Genomic DNA, 16,054 nt, shown 5'->3' with positions numbered 1-16,054 from the left:
CATACTTTTGACTTTTTTTGGTGGAAAGCTATCCAATTCAGGAATTTCTAATTAACACTGGTTCTTGTAAGTGTTTGAGGCTATTGCTTTGTATGAACAGTTAATTGTTAACTTAGTAGCATAAAAGTTTAGCTGTCCTTATCCAGTAATTGACGTGCATCATAAATGACAAGGAATAGGAAATATAGCTATACAGACAACATTTTTGCTTTATTTTGCCACATCCAAGTGCTCAATACTTTATTTTTGCTTGATTAATTAGCAGTTAAATGCATTTATATTACATTAAGTGCAAGAGTTAGCATTTTGCATGGGGAAGAGGTGGGTGCGAGGAAGAGGCAAAGGAATTTTGAAAGCGAAAGGCTGAAGACTTTGGCAAACTTTTGAAAGCCAAGAGATAGCAAGGTGAAAGTAGGATTGAGAGAGAGTAGAGACATGACAGCTAAATAATTAGCTGTGGAAGTGAAGACCGGCATGGGAACAGATGCAAAATTGATAGAAAAATGAAAGGTGACCTCAATGAAACATAAAATACTTAGTGCTTGACAAGTTAGGTGCTGAGGGGCTATTTTCCCTGGCCGAAGAGCTTAGCACTAGGAGTTATGATCTCAGGTCAACTACTTAGGATTAAGATGAGGAGCAATTTCTTCACTCAGGGTTCTGGAATTCTCTACCCCAGAAGACCGTGATTACTTGGTTGTTCAGTATATTCATGACTGAGATTGATTGATATTTGGACACTAAGGGTATTGAGGGATATGGGGATAGGGCAGGAAATTGGAGGTGAAGTAGAAGATCAGCCTTGACCTTATTCAGCAGCAAGTAGACTTGATGGGTTGTATACCCTATTCCTGCGCTGATTTCTTGCGTCTATAAATGGAGGCTAATAGCTGGACATATGGGTGGAGAGGATTTCCCAAATAGGGTAAGGCAAGGGCATAGAAGAATTTTAAAACAAGATACAAATTCTAAACATTGATTAGATGAAGTACATTGAGTCAGTGTAGCCAGTACAGGATAGAGTTGTGTGTTACGTTTTGTGCAGCAGGGGACATGGGCTGCACTGTTATCTGAAGGGTGGAGAAAGAATTAATCAACCGAGATGATGAATGGGTAGAATTAACACAAAACATAACCTGTGTAGAGCTGTTTTCTCCATATTTTTAGGATAACTTAAATGCAAATCTCCTCTCATGCTTATTGTATTAAAAAGGAAAAATAACTTCTTTCCTGTAGGTGTTTGGTTTAAATTTCTCAACAGTTGCCTGTTGGTGAAGGGCTCAGAGACTGGTGACCTAGTTGAAAATGCACATCAGACTAGTCAAAACCTGTTGCAAGATGAGTTTGTACTTCTGGTGTACAATCCTTCATTTGAACCACTTCTGATGAAGGGCTGTATGACTGAAAGGTTAATTTGTCTGTTCTCTCCATAGATACTGACTGGCCCGATGCGTATTTTCAGCATTTTCTGGTTTTGTTCTGATTTCAGCACTTGCAGTTTCTTTTTGCTTTTTAGTCTGCCAGCTGGCTTCTTTTGAATCACCTGAGATTGGAGCTTCAGTGTAAACTAGGTGCAGCATTACTTGTTTTCTTTTCCCCTTTTTCAGCTCGGCCATCACATCCTGTTTAAATCAAGTATATCAGAGCCTGGCCAATCTAATTCGCTGGTCTGATCAAGTGATCTTAGAAGGTGTGAATCTAGATGACAAGGAAAGGGTCATGGCGATGATTAAAGCAGTGCTCGATGGAGTAAAGGTATGTACAAAAACACTTGGACCATCTAAACCTGTGGTCTAATTTCTGACATTGCCTTTCATTGAGCCCTGGGAATGGGATGCTAGGTGGAAGAAAAAGTAACTGTATTTCTTGTCCTCCACCATTTGAGTCTGCATGCCACAAAACATCTCGGCCAGAATATTCCCAGATTTCCTGATCTATGTTACCTTCATTCTTAACTCTCTCTCATTTCCCTGTGGAGAAACACCTGATCCCAGATTGGCAGCACCCAGAACAGCAGGACTGAGATTGATTGTTCACTGCATAAATAGTGGACAGAAGCCCTTTCACTTCCATTTCTTCCATAGGCAAGTTTGTGATCTCTATTTGATGTGACTTAAAATAAAGATTTTGTTCTTTTTATAAATATTAAACAACACATCTCTAGAAGAAAGGAAATAATAATATTTTCTATTTAACGTGAACTTGCAATTTGATACGATGGGATTACTCATTTTCCCCTTGATTATATTTGCTTTCCAGCCAAAGGTTTCTGGATAGGTTTTGCTGATTTTTCAATTCGGTGTATACTTAATTTTAAAATAATTTGCCGATACCAATTTATGTTTAATTCCCAACATGTTGGATGTGCTCTCTTTTTGAAAATGTGAATGGACTGTATTGGCGAAGTGAACCGACCAAATCTTGAAGACAACAATGGAAAAGTGAGCGTCAGCATGACTTTCAACCCACTGAGGACTGTTTTAGTATGAGCAAATGCCTAAAATCTATATACGTTAATTGGCATTCCAGTTTGTGTCCATACTGATTTTAAGTTCTAATGTTTTAATGAAATGATAGTAGAAGCAACAAATTTCACAAGTGGCTTGTTACTAGGAACCAGAATTTGCTGCTCCTGTAATAACTATTTCTTCCCAGTGGAGAAATCTGAAATTCCATATCCTGGTGAACCAATGTAATGAATATACTTTCAATGGGTAAAACCAAAATCAGGGTTCACCTCAGCAGTTGGAAGCTTTAGATGATTATTTTTAAAGCTTTATCAACAGATATTGCACATTTTAGAAATTGGCTTTATTTTAAAGTTCTATCCATCCTTGTCATTGAAGAAAGGTTGAATATCAAACAACTAATATCCCAGATGAAAACCAGACAACTGGGGCAGTAACCTGTAGTCACCTTTATAAACAAGACAGCACAATATTTATGAGTGCTACTTTTGAAAATTTCGGTTCACCAGTAAAGCATTTTCTCCTGATGTGGTAGTTGCTGTTAAAGTTAACCTATGATGAAAGGGCATGAGGACCAGGATAAATCCCAGCCCCTTGCTCAACTTTCATATTTCAGTTCTTTTCCAGAATTGTTATTTCCTATTACTTGCAGTTTTATTTTACGCTTGTCCCATCAGCTATTATATGTGGCCTGTTTAATTCAACTCAGTTGTCCATAGGATAAACATTTTAATCGTCACTAGTTTTAGAGTTAAGTTGGGTAAATTCCCCTTTTCCTCCACTGATTGAATTTGAAAATTGGACAAATCTGTTAAAATCTGAAAATTAAAATTTGCAAACTGAAGTACTGGTGTGATGTACCTGATTTCCTATTTGGAGCAGGAAGCACCTTGTCTCCATACTGTCATGGTGTCCTATCTATCAGATTTACCCCACATACATGACTAAATAATGGTCCAAAGGAGAGGAGCACTAAAAATGCAACAAATGATGCGCACCAGCTCCCTTTAGTGTTTTACTTTGTGAAGGCAATTATAAGCATTTATGATAGTCTTGTAAATGTTGCTGGCAAATGTGTTGTTTGATCAAAATTTGAGTATAATTTGGAATTGCATGAGATAAACCGCAAAGAAAGAAAACCACTGGTCATGTTTGTGGTTGGCCTATCCCTATACTTGGCGTCCCCATTCATTCATGTTGGGATTTTGGCATTGCTTTTTCAGTAGAAAGAACTGTATGAGACTACTGATTGTCATGTGTAAATTTAGCTTTTGAGATTCATGTGCAAGTTTCCACTGAGTGTAATAGCTAAATGAACCAGATTTCAGTACATTAGTCAGCTATCTATCGATTAGATTCTTCTGAGTATCTTGACTTGTATGCACCTCAAGAATACGTAATGACCCAATAGTTAGTTTATTAAATAATCAATTGTATTATGCTCTGCTTGTTTTTCCGTAGGAACTTGTGAAACTGACAATAGAGAAGCAAGAACAGCCATCTCCTACCTCTCCTGTGAAACCCAGCCAGCCAGCCTCTAAAACTGACAGGTAAGAATGATTTCCTTATATAAACAATTCAAGTAGATAAATAACAGAGCAAATCTTTACTTGACCTGCAGTTTAAATCAGTCAGTTTCGATGTGATGTAGTATATGAAGCTTGAATTAATTAAATGCTCATTTTCCCTCCTTTACACCTCAAGTGTAGCACCTTAGGATTTTGATCTAGGTTAAAGGTGCTGTATAAATAAAATTGCTATTAACAATAAAAATACTTTTCAAAAATACTTTGCAGTGTTACTCTGCTTTAGAACTATGTTACAGATAATGGAATATACTGAGAATGCTGATCTTCCTTGCCACAAATAAAATATCCAAGGTATTTTTGATCTTTTCAGGGAGCATTTCTCCTTGAATTCTGCAGAAACGTTTTCTATGGATTTTTAATTTTAATACTTTCTTTCCTGTGGTGGATGTTTTATAAGTGGCAATCCCTGGTTGCTCTGAGTCATCGTGTGTAGGCCAGATTAGGCGCACATAGTGAATTTCCTGATAATGGGCATTAGTGGGTTTTATGGCCATGTTTTTGGTGCTAGTCTGCAGATACCAGATTAATTTACTTCATTTTCAAATGCAAAGGGATCCAAATTCTCAATCCAGAGGTATCTCAACTACAAGACTACAGCACCCATCATAGTGGGTGGCTTTTATCTAATTATTTTGATCTTGGGCTTGACTCTTGCAGTACAACAGAGCTTCCACTGACTGACAGGGAGAAGGAAATTCTGACTAAAACTACTCCAATGACAAGATCACTGGAGATACTTCCAGACTCTGTGGAAGTAGAATGCGCCCCACCAAAACCACCATTGCCTGGTATTCGCATCATGGAACACAGGTAATGGATTAAAGGGACAATTCCTTGTGATGTTTTGTATTATTATTTCAGTAATGAAAAGTCAATCATTAAAGATGAAGGGTGCTGAGGAAGCAGTGATTTAAATTAATTAAGAATATCTTCATGTTGTTCATCATAAATAATTGTTTCGCCAGCTTATCTTGATATTGTATTAATATATCTCTTGTGACATTACACACAGTATGTTGTTTTACAATGATGGGACTGTTAGACCAAAAAAAACAAAAAGCTCAGCAAGAAAAATCCATCTGTGATTTCCAGGGAAGTTAAGAATAGTGTTAGATTAAACCAAGAGGTTTATAATGTTATGAAGAATAGTGGTAAGAGGATTGGGAGAGTTTTAGAAACCAGTAGAGGGTGATCAAAACTTTGATTAAAAGGGAAGAATATCGAATTAGAATAAATTAGCCAGGAACATTAAAACACCCTTTTACAAGTATATAAAAAGGAGAGTAGCTAAAGTAAATATTGGTCTCTTGGAGACAGATACAGAAGAAATTATCATGCAGAATGAGGAAATGCCAGACACATTAAACAAATTGAAATACACAAATTACATACCAGAAATAAAGGGTGACAAAGAGGCTAGTAAGAATGAGGAACTTAAAGTGATTAATTATCAGGAGAGAAAAAGTATTAGAGAAACTTAAGGGGCTAAAAACTGACATCCCAGGACCTGACCGCCTGCGTCCTAGGGTTCTAAATGAGGCATTGATAATTGATGCGCTGATTATGATTTTCTAACATTCTCTAGATTTTAGAACAGTTCTTGAGGTTTGGAAGTTAACAAATGCAACTATGTAATTCAAAAAAAGAGGGTGAGAAGAAACTACAGGCCAGTTAGTTAGCCTGACATAGTTGTTGGGGAAAATGCTGGAATCTTTATTAAGGAAGCCTTAACAATGCTACAATTGTGCAGTGCTTTGAGACCACACCTGGAGTACTGTGCGCAGTTTTGGTCTCCATGTCGAAGGAAGTGTATACCTGCAGGGGAGGTAACACAGTGAAGGTTCACTCAGTTGGTTCCTGGGATGACAGGGTCACCTATGATGTAAGGCTGAGTAAATTGGGCCTAAACTCTTAAGAATCAGAGGTGATCTCATTGAAACATACAAGATGCTGAAGAGGCTCAGTAGGGTCAACACAGAGAGGTTGTTTCCCCCGACTAGCAAATCTAGAACAGAAGTGCATGGACTCGGGATAAGGAGTTGATCATTTAAGACTGAGATGAGAAATGCCTTCACTTGGAGGATCTTTGGAATTGTCTACCCCAGAGGATTCGCCGTGGATGCTGTATCATTGAGCATATTCAAAGCTAAGATAGATTTTTGGGGTCTCAAGAAATTGAGGGATTTGGGGAATGAGCAGGAAAGTGAAGTTGAGGCAGAAGGTCAGCTGTGGATCATTTTGAATGGTGGAGTAGGCTCAAGGGGCAGTATGCTCAACTCCTCCTATTTCTTATGTTCTGATATTACTATGTAACATGCAAGGTATTGTACGACAGTGAAGGAGCGTTTAAATCTTGATGGCCCTTTCCTAATAAATATAGTGTGGCTTGAGGAGAGCTATCTGCAGCTTGGGGTGTTTAGAGGGTTGTGGGAATTGTTTGGAATTCTCTGCCTCAGAAGGTGATGGAGGCAGGGTCATTGAATATTTTTAAGGCAGAGCTGTATAGATTCTTGTTAGGCAAGGGAATCAAGGTTTATTGGGGTTAGATGGAAAAGGAAACAGCTATGATCTTTATTGAAGGCGGACCAGGCTCGAGGGACTGAATGATCTACTCCTGTTCCTATTTCTTGTGCTCTCCCTATCTCTTTAGGGCCACAAGGTATTCCCGTGTAGAAGTGTTTTAATTAGATACATAGTGGATAAGTTAGGAACTAACTGCTATTGCTCCAGGAAGTTTGTCTTTAGCTGGACAACTGATTGTCAAGTCTGTCTCCTGTCTTTCAAGATGTTAATTTATTGAAGTTATTAAGCTTGCAGGAATGACCAGCTTTTCCCTCTCCCTCTTTCTATTCTTTTAAGGTTGTTCAGATGTGATTGTTCTATGGATATATTTTGAGCCAGTCATCAATCCGATGTTTGACTTTTAATATTTGGCTTGCCAATTGCAAACAGTGCTGTGTCCTGAGGAAACTGATGTTGAAAATGATTTATCATTATTTTGAGTGTTTACTAGGTTGACTGAGCCTTGAAAACAAAACTGTAATCTTGGTAGAATGGAGTAGGCCACTAAACCTGTTAAAAATCTTGTTTAATGTGAACCAATTGCACTAACTTGTGTATTTATAGAAACATTGACCTCAGGAGGTTGCAAGGTAGAGCCCTTGTCTTGCCCTACTATGTTATTATGTATGTGCGCGTATTATTGCATGGTTCAGGTTGCATCTCATATTGCAAGGTGGGAAGTGATACATTGCTGGTCATTGTGCATGCCTGTTTGTGGAAGTGGTCAGTAGTCACCAGCAGGGATCCAAATTCTCACCAATTTGAACGCTTCTTTCTCAATGTCATAGTTTGGGTCATCTGTTCAACCCTGATGGCATTTTATTTTTGTATATTGATTAGTAGTGTTTAAAGAAGACTCATATTTGAACTTCTGAAAAAAAAAGCTATTGCTCTGCAATTCATTTATTGTGACTTAAAGTGCTATTATTGGTGTCATACCAGGATATTTGTTTCCAGTTGGCATAATACTGCTGTATTATTAAATTTGCATGAATTTGTTTGCAATACAGAATATTATATCTTTAATCACTACGTCCTTTGCCCTGCAGCAGTAATATTTCTCCAATCTTACCACCCCTACCACCCAAGAAGAGGCAGTCTGCACCCTCCCCAACAAGAGTTGCAGTGGTACCTCCCATGAGTCGAGCTGCCAGTGGTTCTAGCTTACCTAATACCAAACAGGTATGGCAAAGCCTTTTATAGTTTGGGTGGTTGGAGAATAAACCAGATAGGATAAATGGATCGTCTAAATTACACATACAGTTACTGAATAAACATCTGTATCTAGCAACTGTTAATGCACTAATTTAATGTTGGCAATTGGCAAAGTCATGAGTGTATTAGGATATCTGATTCTCCTGTTGAAGCAGTATCATGTACAATAGGCTCTCAATCTCTGCTGGATGAGTAGAAACATAAGTAGAAATTACCTCTCCCTATTCAAAAATAACATTTTTAAGGACTATTGACAAACTAAAGATGAACTTTTCCTCTTGATGCTGGTGATGCCATGTGTAGCAGTGAAAGACACTTAAGTGCATTTACCTTGGCCAAGTTTGCAGTGAGTGTTTCAATCATTTAAGCTACCTAACAGTAGTTCATTATTTCACCAATTCTGAAGGAACCAATATGGAGCACAACCCTGTACATCACCTTTAATTAGGCTACAATTTCAGTAGTGAAATTTTGGGTCCTCACTATAGAAAGGGTATTAAACCCATGGAGGGTAATAGCATAAATGATAATAGCATAAAAGCTGTGTTTAATTGGAGAGACTTGAGATATTGAATTCTTTCCCACTGAAATGGAGAAAGCTGAGAGAAAATAAAACATTTTGTTAGTGATGAGGGGCCATTGATTCAAATTGTCAGAGTGGAGCAAATCTTTAGAAGAAATCCCCTTATAATAGAGCATTATTAAAGCATGAAATGCTTTGCCACAGGAAGTGATTGTGTCAAGAGACCATTATAGTTTTTAAAGGAACCAGTGTAGACCAGCTGGGCTGATTGGCAGCACCCTGTGCTGCAAACTTCTACAGTTCTATTATAATAATGGGAAACCAATCCCAAGTTAAGATATATCTCCCACTAATAGTTTGGAAAAACAAATTAGATGAAGAGCTGTAATTACCAGATAACGGTAATGTTGCTGTAAAAGCTTACCTCTGATAAAGGCTTGTTAACCTTCCGTTAATATCACTTGGCACAGTGGGTGCACTATATTCTGAGTCATGTAAAGCTCTAAGTACTGTAATATATTTTTAATTAAAATATATTAGCTGATGCAGAAAATGTTAGTTCATTCACTGATGGTCGCTTCTTAAGCTTTTTTTTTAAATGTAATAATACCGAATTCATTACAGGTTTGTTCATTTTCCCTTGTATATCTTGCATGGATTTTTGTAGATATACATGAGAGCAAATTAGTTCTCTTGCATCACAGTATCTCTGTATAACATCAAGATGGTCAAGATGTTAGAAAAATAATTACTTTCTTATATTTAGGACTTTGACGGTTTGGATTGCTATCTGCAAAGGCGGTTGTCTGGTGGCAGCCACTCCTATGGTGGAGAATCGCCAAGGGTATCTCCCTGTAACAGCATGGGAAAGCTGAGTAAATCGGATGAACAGCTATCCTCATTAGACAATGATAGTGGGCAGTGTTCACAAAACACAAGTTGTGAAACACTTGGTAAGACATTATTTGAAAAGTCAGTGTACTAAATTGATTTTCTTTTTTGTTTCAGCATTGCTCATTCTTATCCTTTTACCTTTTTCAATGTATTTTCTCCCATTTGAAAGGCATGATTCTTCCCCTTATGATCCCCTAAATCATGCACCAATCCCCAGCCACCTGGTTTGTTTCTGGGTCTCTGGCCTAGCTGCTTCTGAGCTGACTGCTTGGAGGTAAATTGAAAGGAGTTCATGAAATGTATCATCTTTCACCTACCCTGCTGCTCAAACTCCTTGGAGAAATGCTTGATTTACTTTATACTTGCAGTGGTCTGTGTGGCATGCATTCAGAGTTATTTTTGAGAAGAGTAAGGAGAAACTGATTCCAGAGGCAAATGATCAGTAACCAGAGGTGACAGGTTTAAAGTGAACCAGAGATGATGTAAAACAGTGGCCTAGATCGTCATCTACCAACAGCAGTGAATGTTAAGATGTTCGCCGCTGTTGTGCACTGAGACCCTTTGGGAGTCCTGACCCATGCACAGTCATTGCCTGGGAAGCTTAAACTTCCGATGAACAGATTGTGCTGCCTGGGCTCCACCGAAAAATATCCCTGACACTGTCCTCTGTGTCGGAGACTTGGACCTGTTGCACGATACTTATCTAGATACTTGGCCCACTGATAATTTTTGGTGGAGATCAGTGATCAACAGTGGAGCCCACCCACAGAACCCCACCCCCCCCCCAACAAATACATCCAACCCCCCACACTTCCCACCCCCCACCTGACTTCCCACCATCTTGTGCTGTTGCAAGCTATGATTCTTCTAAGATTGTGATAATCAGAGGCATGTATCAACATGATATCACTCTGTCAGGGCTGTGGAGTCAGCTGACAAGTAGCAGAATTGGCAGTAAGCTGATTACCAAACAGAAAACTGGAGAGGTTATAGGTATTTATTCAGACTAACAGAAGGTGGGAAGTGGTGTTCCACTAGGATCGTTCCTCATACTATTGTTATTCACCGTTTTACGTTAACTATTTATACCCTGAAACAGGTGTACAATTTCAAAGTTTGTGGATGACAAATTGGGGGTATAGTTAATACTGAGGAATACTATGACAAAATACATGGCATTAGTAAACTTGCAGAATGGTTGTATAAGTAACAAATTAGTTTTGATTGTAGATAAGTGTGAAGTGCACTTTGGTAGGAGGAACACCCATGCGACAAGGAAAGTAGGAGAAAAATTAGGCATTGGAATAAAGGGATCCAGGGGTACAGATTTCCAAATTTTAAAAATACCAACACAGGTTAACAAAGCCGTTTAAATACAAACAAAGCAATGGGATTCTCTTCTAGCGGAATATAATTGAAAAGTAGATGAACTATGTTAAACTTATATAGAATTTTGGTTAGACCACTCTTGGGGCATTGTGCAAAGTTCAGGCCTCCATGTTGCAAAAAGGATACAGAGGCATGGAGAAGGTGCAAATATAATTTACAAGGATAGTACCTGAATTAAGAGGTTATACTATCAGGAGACACTAAACAGGCTAAGGCTCTTTTCTCTAGAAAAGAGAACACTTGAAGTGTAACCGGATAGAGGTCTTTAAAGGTATGAAGGGATTTGAAAAGGTGGATTTTGAGAAAATGTTTCCACTTAAGGGAGGTTGGAATCCAAACCTAAGGGCCATAAGTGTAAGTGAGTCACTAATAAATCCAATAAGGAATTCAGGAGAAGCCCCTTTACCCAGGGAGTGATTAGAATGTGGGATTTGCTGCCACAAGGAGTAGCTGAGGCAAATTGTATAGATGCATTTAACGAATAAATGTGAGAGGGAGAAAGGCATAGAAGCCTATGTTGATAGGGTTAGATGGAGTGTGAGGAGAGTCATGTGGAGGATAAACACTGAACTAGACCATTGGGCTGAATGGCCTGTGGTGGTGTTAATTCTATGTAAAATACATTGGTGTTACCCTAATGATGTATTATCTAATACTTTGTAAAACAAGTATAGAGGTACAACAAATGATGAAAATACTGACATATACTCACAATAGCAATTGATGTGTTCAAGCATTTCTTTGAAAATGGTCTGTTGATTGGGGCTTGTTCTTGGCCAGTATTAATCCACATTTGGTCAGCAAGGAGACACTATTCAAGTGTGAATGAGCTATTGTATTTCTTTCCAACAATGAACAAACCATCTCGAAATAAGACAAATGAGGTTAGACAAGAGAAGCTTTTGCACCTGAGAGAGTAACCTATGTTGGAAATCAGGGGTTCAATTGCTTGAACTGTTGAAAGGTTTTCAATTTTTAATTACTGTTAAATCAGTCATTTACTCCCAAGTAATATTTGCTATCGAGTTAAAAGATATTGTGTCTAACGGCATTTCACTTTGATACTTTTTTTGCCTCCCAGATAATCCAGAAAGCTATGATCCCGATTACGATTTCCTGCATCAGGACCTTTCAACTGTTGATCAGATTCCTCAGCACATTTCTGGCATGTTAAGCCCACTTCCAGAGTCAGCAGTAGAATCCGGTTCACCTCTTCCTGGGCAGACATTTACATCACCACTTTGTACTTCACAACCTGTGCATGACTGGAGGCAGATGCCACAAACTGGTGTTCCACCTCTGCAAATGCCGCCAGCATTACCAGAGAAGAAGCGACGGAGTGCTCCTTCGTCAGATAGTTCAGGATGTAGGGTCTCATATGAGAGGTTTCCATCCCAGTATGACAATATCTCTGAGGAGGAAATGCAGAATTCTGTTGTACCAGCTGTCCAGCTTCCTCCATTTGCTGTAGTGTCACCAAGGCAGCAAGGAATTCCATCAATTTCAGTTGGATTCCCAAACATTGATGTTTCAGAATTAGCAGGAGTAACAGAGAAACCACCTCCACTCCCAGAGAAAAAGAAAAGGCAAAGTGAGTATTTACCTTGCAACCATATAGAAAAATGTGCGTGTGTGATATAATTGTGTTAAAAATAACATTTTATTAAAGTATTCTATATTGAATATGTGATGTAGACTTAACATTATCCTATACTTCTGGCTTCAATGCTTCCCAAGATTGACGATGCTAACATTGGCCTTTAGAGACAATGTGTTTTAAAATGTGAAGTGCATCCTGTGATATTCCTTAAGGTAAAAGCAAAATACTGCAGATGCTGGAAATGTGATATTCCTTAATCATCATATTGAATTTTGCCATTACTGCCACCCCTATTGATGGGTGTATAACTGAGTTGTAAAGCTAAAAATGCTAGTTCTAAATATGGGCCCCATTTGGAAGTATTAAGTCTATCATTATACTCCAGGAGGTTTTTTCACGGTTCAAGTTCATAGGGCATGAAGAGTTTAACCCATCGTTATGCTCTACAGAACTTTTGGTGATGCCATTGAATGTAAAATTTGACCTCAATAGTAGTATTGTAATACAGTAAAAAAAAATGTTTTATTCGTTCAAGGGATGTGGGCTTCGCTGGCTAGGCTAGCATTTATTGCCCATCTCTAATTTCCCTTGAGCAGGTGGTGGTGAGATGCATTCTTGAGCCGCTGCAGCCCATGTGGTGTACAGCACCGCGGTGCTGTTAGGGAGGGAAACCTTGACCCAGTGACAGTGAAGGAAAGGTGATATATTTCCAAGTCAGGATGGTGAATGACTTGGAGGGAAACTTCCAGGTGATGGTATTCCTATGTATCTGCTGCCCTTGTCCTTCTTAGATAGTAGCGGTCATGGGTTTGGAAGGTACCATCTAAGGAGGCTTGGTGAGTTCCTGCAGTGCATCTTGTAGATGGTACTTGCTGCTGCTGTGCGTCAGTGATGGCAGGAGTGAATGTTTGTGGATGGGTTGTCAATCAAGCGGGCTGCTTTGTCATGGATGGTGTCAAGCTTGAGTTGTTGGAGCTGCATTCATCCAGGCAAGTGGAGAATATTCCATTACACTCCTAACTTGTGCCTTGTAGATTGTGGGCAGGCTTTGGGGAGTTAAGGTGAGTTACTTGCCGTCAACTGGTTTTATGTCAGCCTGCTTGGGCATAGCATCTGTCACAAAGGTTACTGTCACATGACTAAAGTCTTGCTAGTAAATTGCTGCCATAGCTATATTTGGCTGCGGCAGGGAAAATGTGGGTGCAATTAATGGCATTCAACAGGAAAATTTGTAAAATTTGAACCAGATCCTGAGGATTGTATATGTCTTGGGAGTGTAACACCCAATCCAAGCCTGAATTTAAAAAAAAAAATCAAACAATGCATAGTAGTCACAGATTGTTACCTCAATCTCCTCAAATATCAAAGTGTACTACAAGGTTGCGACACCTGCTGTCTGCACAATTTATCCATTGTTTACCTTTGCAACAAGAGTCTGTACGTTCAACAAAAACAGTTCGACTGTCTGGGCATCTTTTTGTTCCACAAGAAATGCAAAGTTGCTGCATCATGGAACAAACCTATAGAGCCTTTTCTACCTGATTTTGTTTATAACCTCTAAAATGAGGTCATGTAATAAGCCAAGTGATCAGTGATAATCTGCCTCAAAGTATCTTTATAACTCCTGCACGATTGGGAAGAGAATTAGAGTGCAGGGGCTTGGTTACCCTTTTGCTTTTCTGTCCCAATTTACTCAAATCCAAGAAAGATACAGCACTTTCATTGTGATCACTCTTTAATTCAAAACTTCTTCAATTTCCCTTCCTAAAAGCACTGTGGGTGCACCTACACCATGGACTGCAGCGGTTTCAATGAGGGATGGGCAAGATATGTTGGCCCAGCCTGCGATGCCTACACCCCTTGAAGGAATATTTTTTAAAAAATCCACTACTGCAATGATATGCTTTGTCTTCAGAGACTATACGAAGGCTTGCAATGAGCATTGTGTCTGGCACAGAAAAGATGAAAACTTTCGTTAGATTGGTCAGTTCAGATTGTTCCAGGCCTCCGGCTGTGCAGTAATTTTATAAGTTTTATCAAAGGTTTGCATAATTAAAAATAGCTAACAAAGAGCAGTGTACCTTGTACTGTTTCATAAATGACACTTTTACAAATGAGCAGGAATTGGGAGAGGATCAAGAGAACCAATTGAAGGCAGAGGATCTTAGGAAGAGGACACAAAGATAGGAGAGTAGGACACGAAGAGGACATAAGGAGTCTGCAAAGCGATATAGACATGTTAAGTGAGTGGACAAAATTTGGCAGGTGGAGTCTAATGTGGGAAAATGTGAACGCGACTACTTTTGACAGGAAGAATAGAAAAGCAGTGTATTATTTGAAGAGAAAGACACTGCAGAACTCTGTGGTACAGGGATCTGGGTGCACTGGTACATGAATCACAAAATGTTAGTTTGCAGGTACAGCAAGTGATTAGGAAGGTAAATGGAATGCTGGCGTTTATTGCAAGGGGAATAGAGTATAAAAATAGGGATGTTTTTACTACAGTAGTATGAGGTATTGGTGAGACCATATCCGGAGTACCGTGTACGGTTTTGGTTTCCTTAAAGGATATAATTGCATTTGGAGCAGTTCAAAGAGCGTTCACTTGACTGATACCTAAGGTGAAGGGTCAATAGTTACCTTTTCCTATACGGGCTCTTAACTATACGGGCTCTTAACTGTTAATTTACCAAATCTGTTAATTGTTTAAAAATTATAAACAGTTGAGGCATATTCCTCAGCTGGGAGAATCCAGGCTGCAGGCTTTTCTTGAGCACCTCCAGTACTGCTCTGAGATGAGGTTCTCAGCTATTATGTTCACCCACTGACAATTGAAGAATGTTCAAATGACCTCAGCTGCAGTCATAACACTCCAATCTGTTTGAGGGAGACATAAAGCCAACTCAAGATTGTTTTGAATTTATTCCCCAAATGGAAAGCAGGAGTATAAAGAGGAGCAAGCTCTTTAATGGTTTGTTTAACATCACTATGTCATTACTTTGAGTAAGTTGGCTGTTTGAATTCTTAATGGTGGTTACAGATTCCATTTCCATGGAATACATATAATTCCCCCTGCCTTAACACACCTTTTAAGCACTCAGCAAACAAATGCATTTATGTATGCGCATTGTATTTTGAATATATCATTCATTGTTTCATTGAAGGTTGTAACAAATGTCAGTTTAGACTTTGTATTCATTAATTAAAAATCTCCTGCTTGGTTAGGGTTAAGGATGAAGTTGTGGTTGGCAGAAGAGTTAAAGCTGCAGCAAAATGTTGACCGATGGCAGATTAAGTTTTAAGTTGGCAGGAAAAGCAGGTTGCAGAAGGCAAGGATCCTGAACTTTTTGTTGTTTAAAATTTGAAGTTTTTCCAAAGCTAATGTGGAGAGCACTGTGCTTAAAAATAATGGTTGCAGAGAAATATGCTTAACTTTACCAGTTTTTCTTAAAATTTATGATAGAATGAGTATTGAAAAGCTTGCGATTGGGTGGCTATGTAAGAGACTTAAATGTGATTGAAATGAGAGATGAATTAATAAAGTTGTAATTCATGATTGTTTAGGCATGCTGGTTTAACTGCTCCTCTTGTTGCTTTTCAGTTCCCTTACAGGGTCACACTTTAACTCCTTTCAGCCAGCTTCAACAGTCTTGGATGATCTAAATGTACACTGCTGAAATAAAAATTGGTACCTCTACAATGCTGCAGACAAATTTGTTCTGTTAGGCATTGGGGTTGTCACCAAGTTTGCTTGTCAGCAGAGCTTCTTCCTGTTTTGATATCACTATTAAGCTGGGCATATCAATTATCTTTG

General features: G+C 38.8%; 1 protein-coding gene across 7 annotated transcripts in view; it reads left to right on the top strand.

Moving 5' to 3' along the window:
* The window catches only part of rapgef1b (Rap guanine nucleotide exchange factor (GEF) 1b), a 193,752-nt gene that overhangs the window by 80,180 nt on the left and 97,518 nt on the right, over window positions 1-16,054 (top strand). For all 7 annotated transcript variants that reach the window (XM_041193425.1, XM_041193426.1, XM_041193421.1 and 4 more), the window contains 6 exons: window positions 1,608-1,755; window positions 3,930-4,018; window positions 4,715-4,867; window positions 7,669-7,801; window positions 9,124-9,310; window positions 11,722-12,231. In XM_041193425.1, the coding sequence (XP_041049359.1) occupies window positions 1,608-1,755; window positions 3,930-4,018; window positions 4,715-4,867; window positions 7,669-7,801; window positions 9,124-9,310; window positions 11,722-12,231 (1,220 nt within the window). The remainder of the gene's footprint in view (window positions 1-1,607; window positions 1,756-3,929; window positions 4,019-4,714; window positions 4,868-7,668; window positions 7,802-9,123; window positions 9,311-11,721; window positions 12,232-16,054) is intronic.

The sequence above is a fragment of the Carcharodon carcharias genome, chromosome 8 (genome assembly GCF_017639515.1).
Source record: "Carcharodon carcharias isolate sCarCar2 chromosome 8, sCarCar2.pri, whole genome shotgun sequence".
In the NCBI taxonomy this organism is placed as follows: domain Eukaryota; kingdom Metazoa; phylum Chordata; class Chondrichthyes; order Lamniformes; family Lamnidae; genus Carcharodon; species Carcharodon carcharias.
This window is presented reverse-complemented; position numbering and strand designations above follow the sequence as displayed.